An 18910-nucleotide genomic window follows, 5' to 3' on the forward strand; every position below is an offset into this window, starting at 1 on the left:
AAGGAAATTTAGTAGACTACAAACCTGTTGTCAGGCTCTGCAGAGACAGAAAATCAGGGGTGCTGTGCCTTCAGGGACTGCCTGCAGGCCATCTGTCATGAATTGGGTGTTTGGGGAATTAGTAGCTTCATTTAAAATTTGCTGAATAAATAGTTAGACAGTAGTGAGTTTAAGAATATTTGATTAGCATTTGTATTTTATTTGGCTTAAACAATGTATCTCTAAATTAGTTGTTTTTTCTTGTTTTATCTATAAAACTCTGTAACTGCTGTATTTGAAGAGCTTAAAAATGGTCACTTTATACCCTAATACTGCTTGACTTTTAAGCATGAAAAAATGACAAGTTTTATTTAGAACTTATACTATCATTATATTCCCTTGAATATATGTCAGGGAATATTTATTTAGTTATTTAATATTAAATATTTTATTTTCTACAGAACTACAGTTAGCATAATAGAATGTTTGTTTGGGTTTTAAGTTTATATTGTAAAATTTGAAAGTGGATTTGAATATCAGTACAGCTAACTAGCAAATTTAAAGACCTAGTTTGTAAACCAGCTCAACAACAAATTTTTTAAGAGCATTAAAAAAAATTGGGTTTTACGTTGCCACCTTGCTTTACTGTAAGCTTGTGTGAGGCTTACATTGAGTCTGTGTGAGATCTGGGCTATTGCTGAAGGTGAACAAGACAGCCTTGATGCAGGGGGTTTGCTGCCAAAACGTTTGTAATGGGATACTTAAGCAAGCTTGAGCCCTTGTTATATTTCAGACAGCTTGCAGAAAGTTGGTCTGAGTTTCAGAGCTGCTGAGTGCTTATTGCTGTTATTACCATACCAGTTGAAAAATGAGAGGGCTTTTTATGTTTTGCCTTTCTAAATACAAAGAATGTGTTTGGACAATCAGGGAAGCTGCTTATATGCCTGAGTTTGTTGTCATCTTTGTCCTTTTTTTTCTTTTTAATGTAATTTGTGACATAAGGTTTCTAAGCAGCTGGTAAATATTTCAATAACAGTAAAGGCAATCATTCAAAGTGATGTCAGTATTTTGATTTTCCTAAGTAGTGTTCAAATAAGCTTTAAATTTACTTTTCATTCATTTTCTGGGTAAAGAAGCATCTATTGTTATAGTTTGAGTAATATTTTTTCAATTACTTTTTTCCCCTCTCTTTTCAGGCTCATGATGCCATTTCTCTGTAGGGAGATGGTGGAGCTCTTGGACAAGAGTGACAGTGTTGTCAATCATACCAGCTTATCAAACTATGCATTTCTTTATGGAGTTTTTCCAGCAGCACCTGGTGTCGCAATATTTGCAAGTCAATTTAATATGGAAGTAGGAATTGTATGTAGTTAAACTTTTCCAAATATTTCCTAACTTTAACTTTGCTGATGAAATAAATAAATAAGTAGGCTTGAAGAATTTCCTTTTCTGTAATACAGATATCTTAGAATTACTTGTACTCCCAGGATCTTTCTCAATGTCTTAACTGTTTTGATAGCATATGTTCATAAATAAGTCCTCATCCTTTTTTTTATTCATGACTCTAGTAGAAAGAGCTAGGATAACTTTAAATATAAACAACTTGTATATTTGTTGGTTTTGGGGTTGTGGGTTTTTTTTTGTTTTTTCCAAAGGCCTTACCTTGAGGTACTGTTTTTGTAGGGGGAAAAAAGAAATTATGTTACTGACTTCAGTAGGAATAGTGTTAGTTTAATGCTGAAAATTTATGCAAGATCTTTAACTGGTCAGAGCTTTAACTGATTCAATTGTGTTTCCCTTCAGTTAAATCTTGTGATAGTAAAGCATTTTACTTTTATATATATGGTAGAGGGTAACAATTATCTTTTCAACTTAGGATAGAAATTTTAGAATTGTTTCTTCCACTTGAAGTTACATTAACACATTCTTGTTAACTTCCGTGCTTTTAATATTTTCTATTTTGGAGTTGTTTAGATGTATTTTTTTTAAAGACAAAAGGATAGTAAAAGTAAATATTTCAATATAGAATTTTATGCCCTACAAACTTAGGAAATCTCTTTAAAGTGGAATCTCTAGTACAAGTAACAACTCATACTTCCATCACTAGAATGTGCAAATTCTGGAAAGTAGAAAGACTGAGAAGCCAAACTAGAAATCACTTGTAAATTTATGTGGTTTCTTCTCATGAACTGGTGCATATTAATATTTGCATAACTACATGGGTTTTTAGTTATTTATGGTGTGAATATTTATATCCAAAAGCAATTTGTGACAGTGTAAATCCACTCCTAGACTGTAGTCATTAGTGTATTTGACACCCTTGAGGAAGCTCTGTAGAAATTTTCCATAGGGAGCTATCTTGCTATTTCAGAAGTTTGTTAAAATTTTCAGTTGAACTGTATGTATAAACCAGATATACTCTGGCTCAAATTCTAAATAATTTGTTATAGAAACAACTCTTTATTTGTTAAAGGTCTAAGTAGGTTTAATTCAAAGGTCCAATTTTGCCAGTTGTGGTATTCCTGAAAGCAGATTATTTAGCTTGAGATGTGATTAACTCTGTTGTTGCTTCTGTTTGACTCTTTGCAGATTACCTCAGGCATGGTGATCAGCACCTTTGTGTCTGCCCCTATTATGTATGTTTCTGCATGGCTGCTGACCATCCCATCCATGGACCCCAACCCGCTGGCATCTGCACTCCAAAACGTCAGCTTTGACATCAGCATCGTCAGCCTCATTTCTCTGGTAGGTGCTGCTCAAGTGAGTCACAAAAGCACTGCTGGTCACGGCAGCCTTAGTGAATAAGCAGTAAACTGAGTCACAACTGTATTTCCTCATTGCATCCTATTGCAGAAGGATGAGGAAGGAGTTACAAATCTTGATTTAGCAGTGGGTCTGCTGGAAAGCTGCACTGTAAAGAAAGATGAGTGACTGAATTAGAGCATTTAGTGCAGAGCTTGAGAGGTTTTTTTGTTGGGTTTGTTTTCTTTTTTTAATAATAGGGTGTGAAGGAATTAAAGTACTAGCTTACACCACAAAGACTAGTTATGTCAAGCCAAGTGAAGTGCTTGGATATCGCAGTAATGAGGGCTGTGTACAAACTTCAGCTTCGGAAATGTCAGTGAATATTTATTTAATGACGTCTTAATGAGTATTAATGAAAACGCTTAACCTGAAAAATTTGTATTTATTGAATTCCTTTACTAGAAATTCTTCTTAAAAAGTGAATAATAATAATCCAGAAGTCCAATGTGAATTTTGTTTTGGCTTTATAGAAAGAACAGATGGTGTGATTATTTTATTTGCTTTTTTAAAATAAAAACATCCATGTTGGAAGGAGTTGAAATTTTATGAAGTTGGTGTCTCACTGAAGTCTTCTTGTCTTGAAACTGTGCCTGAAGGGAAGCCAGAAGTGAATGCTACCTCTTGCTGTCAGATCATTTTGGGAGATTCGGGGAGGTGGGTGTGGATTTCAAATTCTGAATTGCCAGGCGACTCTGTGGTCATTTGTGTCCTTAGGAACAAACAGGCTTCTGCACACTCCAGGCAACTTCTTGGTCTGTCCTGGAAATACTTCACCATCATGAGAACATGAAGATGCATTGCTTTTTCTGACTACAGCTGCTGAGGCAAAGAGGCTGGCAGCATACTGTAGCAGTATGGAGCTGCCTACAGGAGTCATCTTGCTAAGATCTGTTGTATATTTAATTTCACCATTGTCTGCCAGAATACATACCTTGTTCTTTTGGGTTTTATTTTATTCTTAGATTGATTTTTCTTCTTGTATGTTATAGACCTGGTCTCTTATTGTTGTTCTTCTGAGTAAGAAATACAAACAGCTTCCTCATATGATTACAACGAATCTACTTGTTGCTCAGGTCAGTAGTAAGGAGAATGCTGTTGTGTGAGTTTCGGGGTTTAAATATTTTTTAACATTTTTGGAAGTTTGGTTTCTACAGTGAGGTCTTCAGAGCCAACTGTGGAGGGCAAGAGAATCTTATGTGTGACTTGTCAAAACAATTTCTGTGCCTTGAAATTTACTCTTGAAAAAAATGATAGTTAATGCAGGCACTGTGATTCCTGAAGAGGACTATTTTCCAGTACTGTTGAGTGCACTTCTGTTTCAATTTATACCCATCTGAAGTTGGCAATACCAGGAGGAGCAGCAGCAGCAGCCTGTGTTTGACTCTATAGTGACACAATTCAAGGAGCTAAATAGAAAAATAATCCTCCTAATGGTTTATGCCCCTGCAGCTCTTGCTGAGGGATCAGCAGGTGAAAGTGCTGGTGCAAGGAGGGCCTGTGGGAATGCATGGCTGGTGGCTAGGGAAAGCCAAAGCCAAATGGCTTTGGATTAATTCTAGTAGTAATTTAATCTGAGTGAGAACTACAGAGTACATGCTCCTTATTCACTTGAAGTCAACTGCACGACTGGAACAGCGTGTGCTTGTAATACATCTATATGGTAGTGCTTTCTGAAGTGTTCTGTAAGTTTTTTTAAAATATATCTCTATATGTAGTAAACTCTCTGAGCTCTGATCATGGAGTCACATTTGAAAAATGTCAGGTATGAGAACTGCAGGTGCTTCTGTTCTGTAGCAACAAAGTTAGCTTTCATCGTCAAAAAAAAAAATTGAACTGTTGTGTTACTGTTTCCATAATATTTCAGCCTGTCTTTTCAAATTCCTTCATATATGAAAAAATCATATATGCAGTGTCACTGGGTGACAACTGGTGTAATTATTAGCTGAACAAATACCTGTTGACATCAGTTTTGTGTGCAAATCATTTCAGATAAATGGTTTGTACTTACCAAAAACACCATCATTTACTTACTGTAAAGTATATAAAGTCGGGGGTATGAACTATATACTTACTGTCAAAAAACCCCTCCTGAAAATAATGTACCATAGTCAAGTGACACAACTGTAATACTGAGTTTAGTGTGGCAGTGCTTTACTGCTAAATGAACTATCCAATTCATAAAATCACCCTCCAGTGTATCTGGGGGTGGAGTTTTGAAGCTTATTGCAGGTATGTGTTCAGTTTTTCTTGTCATCTTGGTTTCCCAATTTAAATGATGGTATCTTACTTTTCTTTCCAGTTTATTGCTTGCGTTGGAATGGTGGCATGGAATTTCACTGTTAAAGAGAAGGACATCACCATACAGATCCTTGTATTTATATTCCTCTACAGCTCACTTTATAGCACCTACCTATGGACAGGTATGAATTTTCTAGGCAGAACCAAGGTACTGTAATAAAAGATTAATGTACCAAAATAATGTTATTCTATTCTTCGGAGTACTTGTTCCTTTCACTTGTTTGTAATTCTACAAATGGAGATATCTGTAAGTTGGGCTAAGCTGCAGTGCTGCCAGCACAGGGTTCAGTGTTAGGCACTGTTGCTGCTGTTGGAAGCTTCTACCTAGAGCAGGTCTGGCTTGCCCTTGCTGGATATAGCAGCCTGGATGGTGTGTAACAAAGGCCAAGAACCTGCTCTCAAGGCAGAAGCAACTACAATTAAAGTGAATATGGTGGGTTGCCCTTCAGCTAGTCAAAGTCTTACTGATGATTTTTAATCAATGCAGGGTTTAAGATTTTAATTATTCAGCATTAAGTAGATTTAAAAACTTGGACCCACAAAAAGTAGAAAATACAGAATGAAGGGAAAATACCAAAGTAGTTTTAACACCTCTTTCCTCTAGAAACTGTAATTTCTAAAAACAATATGTGTATGATTAATGCAGAAATTTAAATAGAAATAATTGGAAGATGCATCAAGAAGCTTGGAGAACCTTACATATATGATTAAAAAAAAAAAAAACCCAAAAAAAGAGGCATCTTGGGTATTCAAGATATTTTTGCCCAGACTCTACAGGTTTAATTCCTGTGGTGTTTTTCTGGAGTCAGTTGTATTTTTTAGCTGAAATACGTAGCTCATGATTGGTAGGGCCTAACATAAATGCTTCAGCTTGAGAATGGTGCTGAGGTGTGAGCTGGATAGGCAGTTCCAGAAGATAATCCCCTGTAGAGTTACATATGTGAAAACAGGCAAAACTTTTTTTGTTAAATTTATCCTTGACTTTACAAAGGACTACTCAGTTCTTAAAGAAATGTTGTAACTGAATACAGCACTATTTGTTGGTTAGTGAAGAGTGTTGGGATAGACAACTGCTGTTAATACCTAAAGAAATTAGTTACATGTATCTGAAATGTTCTTACAACATCTTTTATACTCTAGTGAACCTTTCTTCGCATTTAGAAGTGAATATTTAATATAAAATGTCCTGGAATTTTTTCAGTGTTTCACTATTAACAGGATTTTTTAGATAATGGGTGTTTCTAATTTACTTTTTCAGAATACAACTAGACAAGTAATTTTGGACTATTTAAAAGTCTGAGAAAAATATCTTAAGCTATTGAGCAGATCAATTCATAGAGTTTCTAGGCTCTGTACTTACCAGTTCCCTTTTTAGTAATAAACAAGGCATTTTGTTTGGTTTTTTAGGTTTTCTATCTTTCTCTTTGTTTCTGTTGAAGAAGAGAGAAACAGTAAAGATTCCCATTGGGTTTATCATCATAGCTGGATGGGGGTAAGTTAATTCAAATGCTTCCCTGCTGAATTAGTGGGAGCGTGCTAAATATGTTACATGCTTCCTATTTTGTTCTTTCAGAATCCCAACAGTTCTGGTAGGAATCTTACTAATTGTTGGTGAACGTAACAACACTAGTATTGACTCTGCCTTTTTCTATGGAAAACATCAGGTATGAACATGTTCTATCCTCATCACTTCAGACTTTTGCCATGCTACATGTGCAAGTTGCTTTCAGTCAAAGTACAGACTGCTATAATAAAATTATCATTGTAGAACGCTTATAGATTGATACAAAAATGTATTTCTGTAATGAACCACTAAGAACACTTGTTTGGACAAGGACCTTCATGTTTAGGCAGCTATGACTAAGAAAAAGAGGGTAAGCTTCTCAAAGAAAAAAACTTAGGAGTGGTAATGAATAGCAAAGCCCTTTTCCTGGTGACTAATTTCTATTCTAGCACGGTAATTATCTAAAATTGCTATTGTCCAATAGTTAATTAATGGCTTTTGGTCTGTAATAGATAGGATATACATCACCTGTGTAGCAGTAACTGCTTGCAGTATGGTAGGCTTCTCTGCACAATCATGGGTTGAACAGCCCTGAACTAGCATTTTTACCAGTAAATAGTTCCTCCTATCAGAGGATATAAAGTATACTAGCATAGGTACTTGTCAACTTCTCCCTCTCTTTCCTATGGGTGGGGAGTCCCTGAGTCACTGGGGATTGTTCATGTGGCACTTTCACAAGTACTAAATAGCTTCAGAGTGGATTCTGGGTATCAGAGGCAGATGATTAGAAGGAAGGGCAAATTAACAGGGTGCTCCCCATTGGCAAAAGCATGGAAATTAGAGCACATTCCTCTTTGGAATGAAAAGATACCTGAGCAGAACTTAACTCAGAACACTAGTGATCCTGAGAGGAAAGGGGATGATGATGAGAGGATGGTTTTGGATAGCATGGGAAACTGGAGTCCACACACAAACAAAAAAGCTGAGTTACTCAGGCAAGGAAAATCAGTCTCTTTCAGTGCCATGAGGTACAAGAGCAATAAGTATAGAAAACATAGTCTTGTTCAGATTTTTTTTGTAAGTGTATTTAGAAAAGTACACAAGTTAGAAAGACAGATATATGCAACTATATTCCTATATTTAAGTGCATTTTATTTGCTTTCTTAACAGATAATTACCACAGCAGTGACACTGTTCATCAGTATACTGATATCAGGTATCTCACTTATGTGCATGAACAGAAGTAGGGAGGTGTCAAGCTATGGGGTTTTGAACCCATACTCACCACGTAGCTCAGTGGAGGAGGTTGAAGTGGAAGGGAGTGAGAAGGTTCACATTTCAGCCACTATGACTCAGTCTTCTCCAGAATCTTCTTCACAGTCTTCTCCAGAATCTTCTTCACAGTCTTCTCCAGGATCTTCTGTACAGACATCTGCAGAAAAAGGTAGAGAAAGTAGATTTGTATAAAGAATAAATGGCTTAGGGTGCTATAAACTAGTATTCCAGATGTAATTCTGACCTGGGAAGGACAGTTTGCGGCTTCAGGTGTTAGAGTAGGACAGAAGAAAATCTCGATATAACTGCCCAAGTATTTAGGTTTATGTTTCTAAGAAGAGTTTGATGGTTACCATTGTAAGAGTTTTGGAAGTGGGCAAGAAAAAAAGCCTGTGGATGGTTTTTATGTAACTAGTGGTATCTTGATAAGGATGTGATAAATGCAGCCCACTGGGCATCTTAGGTTGTTTAGCCACTAAACCATTTCTCTGAGAATGGATTAAATGCCAACAGAAACAATATGTTTCTAATCCTTCTTTTTTGTATGTAGCCTTTTTGATCACTTCCCAGGTTTTTTGCCTGTAATGAAAAGTACTTATGTTGCTTCCATGGTGGTAGTGTTATGTGAAACACTTCTATATATTAGTATTGTAACCCATTTACCCTCTCAGCAAATTGGAAAAATTAAGTCTGTCTTCTCCTTTTGGGCTTTTTTTAGCACAATAGTTAAAGCTGCATAGACTATATTGTTACACTTACAAAACAAATTATGGTAGGGAAGGAAGCTAACTATCCTATTACTGTATATACTTAATAGGTTGCTGTTCTTGTCAAACAACAAATGGTGAATTATCCTGTGCTAAAGACAGCAAAGCAGTGTCAAATGCTGCTGAAAGCAAGGTTCCTCCAATTGAGACAGGTAAAGTAGTAGTATCTCCTTGTTTTAATACTACAGGCTCTTCCTCAACATCTATGTGTGTTGTTCTCACAAAGAAACTGTTGCAGCTATTGTTCTCTCACCTCTGCCTGGATAACTTACATTTCATATGAAATTCAATTATTAGGCAATATTATAGGTGTTTGTTCTCATCTGCTGATAGTTGTTTGTAATCTTTCAGTACTCAGGATCGACGTTTGTTTTGCGTGTTACTTTTTTACCACAAAGCTACTTTGACATGTTCTGAGCATTCAGACTTTACCTCTCCATCATTGTCTTGTTTGGATGCTAGGAAGCTGAGTGCATAACCCTACTTTGCATCAAGCTTTTAACATAAACTGCTTTTTTGCATTCTCATATTTGCATCGTACATCTTTTTAGAAAAGCCTTTGTTGTAATCACGCCCAGGTTTTGAACACTAAATGAGATCTAGAGGAGCAAGTGCTTAATGCAAATTAGATTAAATGTCCATGCTGCTGTGTACTATTTATGTCTAGAGGAGAGAGATGAAGAAAATTGAATAAGAGGGCCTTTGGAGTCACTAAAATAGTAAAAAAATGGATCGAAGTGACTGTTCAGCACCTGTCAGAAAACTGCATACCTGGTGCACTCTCACTGTACATCACTGTCAGTAATCAAAGCTAGCTGCCAGTACAACCTGCTCTTTTTCCTATTTTTTTCTTGTTTTCATGCATTCTTAGCAAGAGATTCATATCCTTATGCTTTGTTTGCATGCAACATAGTGTTCAATAAATCTAATTACTTCACACTGAAGCATTCTTCAGTTATGTTTCCTCTCACAAAATGCTCGCTTTCTACGTATTACCAACTATTTTATCTATTAAGTAATTCAGACAAGCATCATAAGAATGTCTTCAAGAATAGAGGAAGGCAAATTTAATTTTCTTATCCTAAAAGATATGGTAGAAAACACCTTATGGTTGAGTGGAAATTATTTCGACCTCTTAAGTGAACACTTCAAACTACAAATCAGTAAAAGCAAATTGTAATGCATACACTTACGTAACTTTGGCTGTAATAATTACTAATTCTTCTCCTATCTCATTGAACTGCTGTGAGTTATCTGGTGCAAACTCTTAGGGATGGCCTTGCCAGGAAGTTTTTCACTGCCATCTAGAGGAAGACACTCAGAATTACTTAGCACTCAATAGCTGGAAGCCAAGCATCCATTCTCTTTGTGTTTGGCTCTTTTTGTTGATAGAATTAAGATGGTGTTCTGATATACTATGTTAAAAATTCAGTCAAGACCTGAAATAAATATGGTTGTCTGTCTGATCTAGATCTCAACAATGCTGAGATGCAGAGTAAAAACATTAGAGCTGACAGTGTATTTGATTTTTTTTCAGAAATAAATCTAAAATTTAAAAACTGTTCAGAGAAATTTTTTTTCATTATTTCTAGTAATGTTTTCTAAATGTTAATTACATGTTCAGTTTGAATTAAATCTCTGGAAGAAAACTTCTGTTGCAAAAACTTTCTCCATTTTAGGAGCACATTTAAGCTGTTTCATTTGAGAGTAGATGTCTAAACAGTTTATTGTCAAAGCCAATATTAAATTTTGTACGTGTCACTTCAGTAGAGACACAAGGCAATTTGACTCAGCAAGTTACATTAGCAAGTTTGTTCATGGAGTTCTCAAGATAGAAGCCTAATGAAAAACTTTTGGTTTGTTTTTCAGTGGATCAGTGTGTGAGTCACTGCAGTGCTCAAACATGTGTATTGGCCCAGGAAGAACAGCTTCTACAGACTGGAGACAAACAGCTGGCCAGACATGTGCTGCTGTGCTTACTTCTTGTTGTTGGCCTATTTGCTGTAAATATTTTTTCTCCCCATGTTAACTCATTGAGGTAGAATGATTTTTAGGAAAGCTATGTAGACAATCCAGCAAAAATCTTCCAATTGCTTAAGAAACAATTAATTAAATAAAGTAGAGGCTATATTTTGGTTCCTTACTGGAAGGGGGATGTCATTAAGTTAATTTTTCTGTGCCACATAATAAATTAAAGGCATGTTAAGATGGGTGATAGTGAGAGAGACACACCAAAAAAACCTAAAGGGGAAAAAAAAGTGAAATTATATCATGTTATTCATCACTACAGCCCCTCTTCCCAGTTTTCTCAAGAGCTGGTCTTCTTCCCTAGACAATTATCAATTAAAAATATAAATTGAATTCTGCTTCTGAAGGAGATTACAAAAATTGTTCCATCTGATCAGGCTTATGTTGGAACTTGGATTTCTCTGAAGTGTTAAGAATAATCTAAGATTATTTCAAATGGGAAAGTGCAGTTTTGTTGTTTTTAGTGGTGTTTGGAGCAACACAGCTAAGTTAGTGTTGCCACTCACGATAAGGACTCCAGGATGTGTCGTTCCTGTGTGCAAGTGTGAAATACCAGAATGTAATGCATTGGGAATATACTTTTGATTTTTAACTGTGACAAAGGTGAGAAACTGCTCTCTCCATTTGAAAGCAATGGTCAAAGTTGAGTTACTTGTGGATGATAATTGGGGGAAGTATTTTTGTTTGAAATAGAAAATACTGTGGCACAAATATGTAATACTGCAAAGCAGGACAGTGCAGCACAACAATGTAGGTTAATAGCTACTGCTGTTGATTTTCAAGTTCTGTTAAACTACAAAATGAAACATATTCCTCTCTCAAATTTCCTGTATCAAATATTCCATGCTAGTATATTTTTAACATCTTTTATATTTAAGGGGTACCCCAACTGTTAGCCTATATTTTGGCTGAAAGTATCTGAATGATTACATAGATACTATGAAATAGGACCAGTTACTTTAAATAATTAGTCTTTACACCCAAATGGGTTAACTCTGGAGGTTTCCTCCTTCTGTCAGGCATCTCAAATAGCTGAAGTGGTATGTGCTTCAGTTTAACATAATCTTAACTCTGCAGGAAATATGTAAAAAGCACTGGTCTCAGCTAAGCAGCCTAAAGACAAACACTGCAAATCTGTCTGGGCTAATACTGTCTGTGTTATGTTGAAAACCTAAGTGTGCTTAAGGCAAGTTCCTTACATAAACATGTAGAGGCAGGACCTCTACACTGCTATGTTTTGCATTAGTATGTTTAAAACAACCCAAGCTTCCCCCTCCCACCAAGCTATTAAGCCTAACTAAGATATGTTTTAAGATGTTTATTCCCTCTCATTTGTCTTTATCTGAATCATTCGTCAAATAGAGACCGTGAAAGTTATGCAAGAATTATTAGCATGTGAAGAGTAAGAAAGCTTTTGATTTTTAACAGTTAGGTCAGGTTTGTGGGTTTTGTTGTTTTTCTGTTTCCTTTATAGAATCTCTCCAGTTGTTTGTGGTGGCTGTTCAATCAAGAGCCTGGAAGGCTGTATGTGGAACTGCAGTTCTTCTGTGCTGTGTTTAATTTTGGTCAGGTACTTACCAATGTTTGTTCTGAAAATGACCTTGTTGGTGGGTGTTGCAGCAGATAATGCACATCTGCTTTGACCATGAACACTTTCAAAGGTGCAAATGACAACTGAATGCCAAATGCTTGTGGAAACTGAGTAGGAAACTGAGTAAACTTATTTGTACCAGGAGCTTCACTGGTGTCTCTTCCATGGAGGTACACCAGTTGCAAGATGCCTCCATGGATGCTTTCTCTGTAAGGTTTAAATGGCTATCTCTGGTTTCAGTGGCAGCACCACAGCAAAAAGCTGAAGATGGATGCTGACTGTGGCTGCAGGTACCCTTTTTCAGTGCACCTGACACGCAGTGGCTTTGTCACCCATGAAGGTGAAAGCCTGGCAGTGTTAATGCACATACTAGAGGAAGGATTTACAGATCCATGGGTGGGTGTACATACAGGATGCACTGCAGTATCAAGTACCAATAGTAGTTTTATATAAAAGCTGCACAGAAAAATGAATTAAGTAGAGAGAATTCTAGCGAGTCTTTTATTATTACAGCGAGTCTGTTCTTTCCTTGACATTAACAAAGACAGATTTAATACCTGGATGTGTAATTTGCCAGTTATCCCAAAGTGTCAAGTGGCATGTCACAGCATTAGTTGCCAAACTGTTCCTAAAGGGCCTATTTGATGGACTGTTACGTATTGATCTGTTTTTAAAAGGTCCAAACGAGAAATCAGAGCAGAAACAAAGTGCATTTTGAATGATATTTAGAAAAGAGGAATACTTTTCATGTATACATTAAATGTATTTGGCACTGTGTTTTTAACATTTAACTTCTGTTCTGTGGAAACCAAAGTTTTTGCTTAATGTTGCTTTTTTCTATATGTTTTTTTTCTCCAGGGCTTCATTTGCTTTGGTATTTTTGGCTTAGATAAGCATTTAATCATTCTACCATTCAAGCGAAAGTAAGTAGAATCTTTACACTTACACCTATAAACTTAATTATTACTGATAATCATTTTTGAAGGATGTTGAATTTTCACTGCTATAGCATCCCATGTCCTATTTGGTTAATCTTCCAAATTTCTTTTGTCCCCCACTTGTGGAGAGGTTATTGCAGTTCTCTATGTGTGAGGTTTTTCTACTGTCCTAATGACAATTTCAAAGACAAAAATCCTGCAAGCTCCCTACAGGTGAAATTTTTCCCAAATGGTGGATCTTCAGAAATAATTTCAGCTGATAAACTGAAACTGAGATATGGGTGCTGAATTAGAATATATCATCACTGTTTTAAAGCCCTGTGTTCATAACCTCATGCAAGTACTTTGTGTGGACAGGCACTTCCACAGTGGAGAACTGAGTTGTACAAAGTTGTCTTTAACTTGGAGCTAACTGCCTGCCATGTGAATCCAGCAGCTAGAGCTGGCTCCCAACTCCTCTCTGACTTTCCTTCTGCCCAAGCCTAGAATAACACCTATGTGTTCAAAAGCCATACAAACATATTAGCAAGGTTGTATATAAAGTATTGGGCACAAAAAGCTGTTGTGATAAGCTTCTGGGGAGTTCCATTCTATTATTTGCAGTTTCAAAAAACAATGCCCCTGCTTGATTTGCTGTCTTTAATTTTTTTTATTTTTTTTTTTCCCTAGACTTGAGTTTTTCTGGGGCGGAAGAGAAGCAGCAGGGCATACAGATCCCTCTGTACCTGAGGAAGTCAGGATGACCTGTCAACAGTTTGTTCGTTATCACAGAGATCACTGTGTCAAAAGCATTGTCAAAGGCAGAAGGTAAGGTTCTTCCCTGCACATACAACCTGTTACAAAGCTCATAACTCACCTTTTGAAAATAATGAAATGTGGTTTCATTTATGGGTGCTTCCTGTTGTGGCATATTTATTCAAACCTCAAGAATAAGGGTTAAAAATTTAACTGTAACAGAGAAATGTTTCTAGCCTCACACTGAAACATTGAGGTACAAGTTATCATATTATCCCACCTAGGTTTTAAATAAATCATAAAAGGTATTATATCATTTAGTGATTTCCCCAGGTTTTGCATTTAACTGGAGTACAGTGGATAAAATTTTTCTGAAAAAAATGTGTATGATAATGCTTGTAATAATGCATTGAGAACCTTCATTTGTTGCACTTTTAGACTTAAAAGTTGTCTGCATTTGTAACTAAATGTTTTATAGGAGGCAAAACTGTTGCAACTGATCTTAGTGTGAAGTCAGACACCACTCAATATGTGAGATTATAGTGGGTTTAGGACTTTGACAGCTTTTGAGTTTATATAATTTCTTTTGCTCATACCCCTAATGAGGCCTAAACCTCAATTTATGAGCTCGGTAAAGATTTCAGAGGCAAATTATGATACCTAAATTAAGGATTATGTCTTCAGATATGTGTAGGTGGATGAGAAGAGCAATGCAGACAGAAGCAGCAGGAACAAAAAAGAGATTCTGCCTTTACTTAAATATATAAAATGGAGACATGAAGAATTGTTCTAATTGGACTCTTTAACTATTCTTGTCATGTAAGCTTTTAAGTAGGACTAGTTTGGCAGGGTCAGGTGGTCTTTTAAAGGTCAGGTAGTCCAAAACCACATTACAAAATTGTTTTAGACAGCATCATGATTTTGTTCAGTCTCTTCAGAAGTCAGTAATGTTCTATAAGATAAATCAGAAAATGTCCATCGTGAAATAGAACAGGTTTCCTGTGCCTCTGCTGTTATTGTGGTTTCTTGGGCTTTGGGCTGTTCATTTAGTTGGATTTTGTGGTTTTTACTAATCATATATCCAGCTAAGAATACATGAAAATATGACATTTGTTGCTTCATTGTTTTAATATTATGTTTGTGCAGAACTTGGTTCATGTCTTATTTCTCCTTGTGAATTAAAACAATGCATTTATCTTCTTATTTTAACTAATCATCTAACTTGATCCTATCCTCTTTGATTTAAACTGACACCTCGTAACCACAGATTTTAATTTATTTTTATTTTTATGTCTGCTAATAGATGCTAACACTTGCTCTGTGTTACTGCTGCTTTTAGCTTTAAAAAAAAAATAGTGAAAAAATTTGGCTTATGCTGTGTTTTAGTTCTTAGTCACCTTTAGAAACCCTGTGCTCAGGTTCCACAGAGTAGATTTTAGATAACCAGAAGCATTCGTTGCTGCAGGTAAATTTTTGCATGGTATGTTTACTGAAACTGGGTAGATGACAGCAGCATTGCCTCATAAATACGTAAAACAAATTTAAAATAAGTAAAAAAATTAAAGGTTTTGTTTATTCTTAGTACTGCTTGTGTGGTAAATATTTTACCAGTTATAAATGGGTTTTGTTTACAATATATGTAAGCAGTTAATATCTGTTTAAAGCTGTTTAGAAACTATAAAAAGAATTAAAATTCAAACTGAGTCCCTGTTGCTGGGCAAAGGTTGCTCTCGATCAGATATTTTCTTGCAGAAAGGGTAATGGTAAGAAGTACATGGGAAGCAAGTATGCAAGAAATAGAATTACATTGTGTGAGTTTTTAGGAAAAACGCTACTGATGTCCACTGAATTTTACTTGCACAAGGCTAAAGCAACTTTATATGTCCTTATTCCTTCTCATTGAAATGCCTGTAGGAAAAGGTAGTGAACGTTGGCATGTCCCTAATATACAAAACTTGCAAATTCTCTTCTAACATGCTCTTAACTATCATGATGTCTTTCCTTGTTTCCTGCTATTTTTCCTTGCCTTTCCCCATCGTGCAGTGGTGATACCAGATTTACAGAACATGTGGGTGAATCATTCCTTTGACATACAGGTGTGGTGCAAAGACCTCCACTGGCATCTTCTTTGGCTGTGACCTGGTGAACTGGCTGATGCAAGTTGGCCTTGCCTCTGACCGTGGAGAAGCTGTGATGTATGGGGACAGACTGCTGAAGGGAGGCATCATCCAGCATATTACAAATGAGTTTGAGTTTCGGGATGAATACTTGTATTACCGCTTTATTCCTAAGAAATCAGTTGCAGTTGAGAGCCATTGACCTGAGCATGCAGGCAAAGGACAGGGAGTTAGGAGTGAGTGTGACCACCTCCTCTGCCTTCTCTACTGAAATTGGAAGTACTTCTTTCTCAGAGCTCTCAGAGAACTGTGTTATTCTCCCTTGTAAAATTAAGAGATGTGGTTCTACTTGTGTCTATTCTGAAGAAAATGGTAGCAAGTTATACTTAGTCAGCATTCCATCCGGAATGCAACTAAACAAAATTAGATGCTCTGGATTTAGAGCATTTTTTTCCATTTTGAGCAAAACAAATAGTAAAATTATATATGTCATTGTACTTTAGAGGCATTATAACTGCAGCTTTAATGATCGATGCCACAATGAGGGAAAAAAAACCCATGAAAAGTAATTTTCATGTTGCTGAATATTTTTCATATTTTAGTGTGATGAAGTATTGGTGCCTGTTTATAGTCAGGCATCCCCCGACTTCACAGAAGTAGGATTTCTTCTGTCATACCTCAGTTTTTGCTACTCTGCTCTCGTCTAATGCCAGAAACTTTTTTGAGCTGTTTACACCTCAGATCAGGTGGGTTTTTTCTCCCTTAAAGATAAAATACTCCATTTATAAAGGTAGAATTTTGACAATGTTTCCAGTATCAGGGGATTAAAGCTGAGCAAATATTGAGTGGAATTAGTAATGCTTTTGTACAAACCTACCAAATCTTAAAACCATAAAAATACCCAGCAGTCTCCCAAAATAGGAAATTACATAATGGAATAAACAATTTGTTCTGAAATTTTGCCTTATGGTGGTAGTAACAGCTTTATCAAGAGCAGATTTTTACATTCTGAAATTAGCCTTTACAGTTTAATTCAGAAGTGCCAGCCTCAAGTAAAGGTTTTATGGAAGCCTTGGATACAAGTGCAAGTCAAGACAAAATTCTTTTTCCAATCATAAAACTTTTAAAATTAAATTAATTACTTTTAAATCTATTCTATAAAGAGTTATAAATGAACATCCAAATTAGGGTTTAGAGTAGCTAAAGATCCTAGATTTCAGCTGATTGCCTAACACAGGTTTCTAGTAAACCTCAGGTATCCTCCTAGAATGTTTAAATAGTTACTTTAGTGTCATTCAGACTCCTGTGCTCTGAAGGCAGAATCTGAGAACCTGTGTGTCTTCTGCAGTATTTTGAAAAGGTTAAAGACAAAGTATTGTATCTGATGGCCATTATGCTGCCCTTTTAAAACTGCAATAACAGCATTTATAGGTTTATATAAAAATTTTATGTAGGTAGGGAAAGGAATCCAGGTATTAAAAATTATTTCCTCAAGCATATGAATAACTCTTGTCATCCTTTTTTTTAAAACATCTTTCCCTTCTTTTTTCGGTTTTTTTTAGTACACAGATTTTTATTACAGTTACTTTTGCATCTACTTTGTATTAAGAATTAAAAGTGATTTTAGCAGCATAAGCTACAATTCTACAAGCAGTTGCTTTGTGGTTGCTATAATTCCCTGCAAGACTTAAATTGAAAAAATAATTCCTTTTACTGTCAGTCTTACTGCAGTGTGCACAGAAACATAACATTGTGCTGCATATGTATGCTATAAAACCTGGTTTATTTTAATCTTTTCCATCAACAAAATAATTGATGTTTGTATCAGGCTGTGGCCACAAAGGAAAATAATGTGTTTCCATTATGAATGTTGAAGACAGCTGCATCAAATATTTTGGAATAATTAGATATATGTGACTTAAGAGCAGAAACTGTGAGTATGTCTGGCTTCTAAATACTGCAACTTGTCAATAAATCTGTTACTTGATTTCAGAGTTCTGAGCTGTGATGTGGTGTGTGAGAGGGTTATGTGTGCATCTCAAGGTTTATGATAAATGTATTTTTCTGAGAGGTTTGTTAACATGGCTCTTGGGTTTCAATCCTGGTGTTTCTAAAATTCACTCAATTCTTTTTAAGTAGGCAGAGCACTTGCTAATGGGTGTCCACCCAAAGACGCATCCATACCAGAAGTGTTTCACATTGTCATCTACTTACCAAATACAATTTTTTAAAAAATTTTTCAAACATTCAAGAATGTGATCTTGAGCCAGTTTTACAGTTCTGTTTATTGTTCTTGCACTCTTGTCTTTCTCATTTTCATCATAAAAGTCCTGCTTCGCTTTTTATAACAGCTCTTCTTTCCCCTAGGTTTGGACACAACATACCTGTTTTAAGTAAGAAATTGCTCAAAATTTCTGCTTAGAAAAGGCTCTCTGTTACAAATCTAATATAGAGAACACCTTTAATTATCAACCAACACCAAATTCTTTTTTGAGTTACTGCTATGACATTATGACTACTGATATCATACCCATTAGTGCGATGAGTCTGTGATGGTTAATAAATAGACTAAAGAAGCTAGGAATTAAATACAGGATATAATATTTTGTTTATAAATCACTGGTACTTCTGGAAGCCAAGAATAGACTTTGAATTGCTTTAGAAAGTTAAGTAACCCTTTTATCTGGTAAATATTTGCTTCCACCAAGGAGCACTGGCAAGTTTTGAATAGTTGACAAGCTGATGTTATATCAGTAGTTGATATACTGTTGTGTGGATTTCTGGTAGTTAGAAATAGCTTTGCTTTAAAGGAGTGATTAGTGGTGCAATGACTTCCTTTATTGTGAAGGTGAATTAGTTTGGGATAAATATCT

At 35.9% G+C, this 18910-nt stretch overlaps 1 protein-coding gene across 6 annotated transcripts in view; it reads left to right on the top strand.

The window, feature by feature from the left end:
• The window catches only part of GPR155 (G protein-coupled receptor 155), a 34585-nt gene that overhangs the window by 9200 nt on the left and 6475 nt on the right, over positions 1 to 18910 (top strand). For 3 of the 6 annotated variants that reach the window (XM_085066419.1, XM_085066420.1, XM_085066418.1), the window contains 13 exons: positions 1176 to 1341; positions 2569 to 2724; positions 3774 to 3857; positions 5084 to 5204; positions 6490 to 6574; positions 6656 to 6746; positions 7757 to 8030; positions 8679 to 8780; positions 10498 to 10631; positions 12131 to 12226; positions 13106 to 13170; positions 13855 to 13992; positions 16017 to 18031. In XM_085066419.1, the coding sequence (XP_084922545.1) occupies positions 1176 to 1341; positions 2569 to 2724; positions 3774 to 3857; positions 5084 to 5204; positions 6490 to 6574; positions 6656 to 6746; positions 7757 to 8030; positions 8679 to 8780; positions 10498 to 10631; positions 12131 to 12226; positions 13106 to 13170; positions 13855 to 13992; positions 16017 to 16239 (1735 nt within the window). In that variant the 3' untranslated portion in view covers positions 16240 to 18031. Of the gene's footprint in view, positions 1 to 1175; positions 1342 to 2568; positions 2725 to 3773; positions 3858 to 5083; positions 5205 to 6489; positions 6575 to 6655; positions 6747 to 7756; positions 8031 to 8678; positions 8781 to 10497; positions 10667 to 12130; positions 12227 to 13105; positions 13171 to 13854; positions 13993 to 15963; positions 18032 to 18910 lie in introns of those variants that run through there. The other 3 variants (XM_085066422.1, XM_085066421.1, XM_085066423.1) reach the window with 3 other exon arrangements.

This window comes from Lichenostomus cassidix, chromosome 7 (genome assembly GCF_008360975.1).
Source record: "Lichenostomus cassidix isolate B80296 chromosome 7, HeHo_3.0, whole genome shotgun sequence".
NCBI lineage: Eukaryota > Metazoa > Chordata > Aves > Passeriformes > Meliphagidae > Lichenostomus > Lichenostomus cassidix.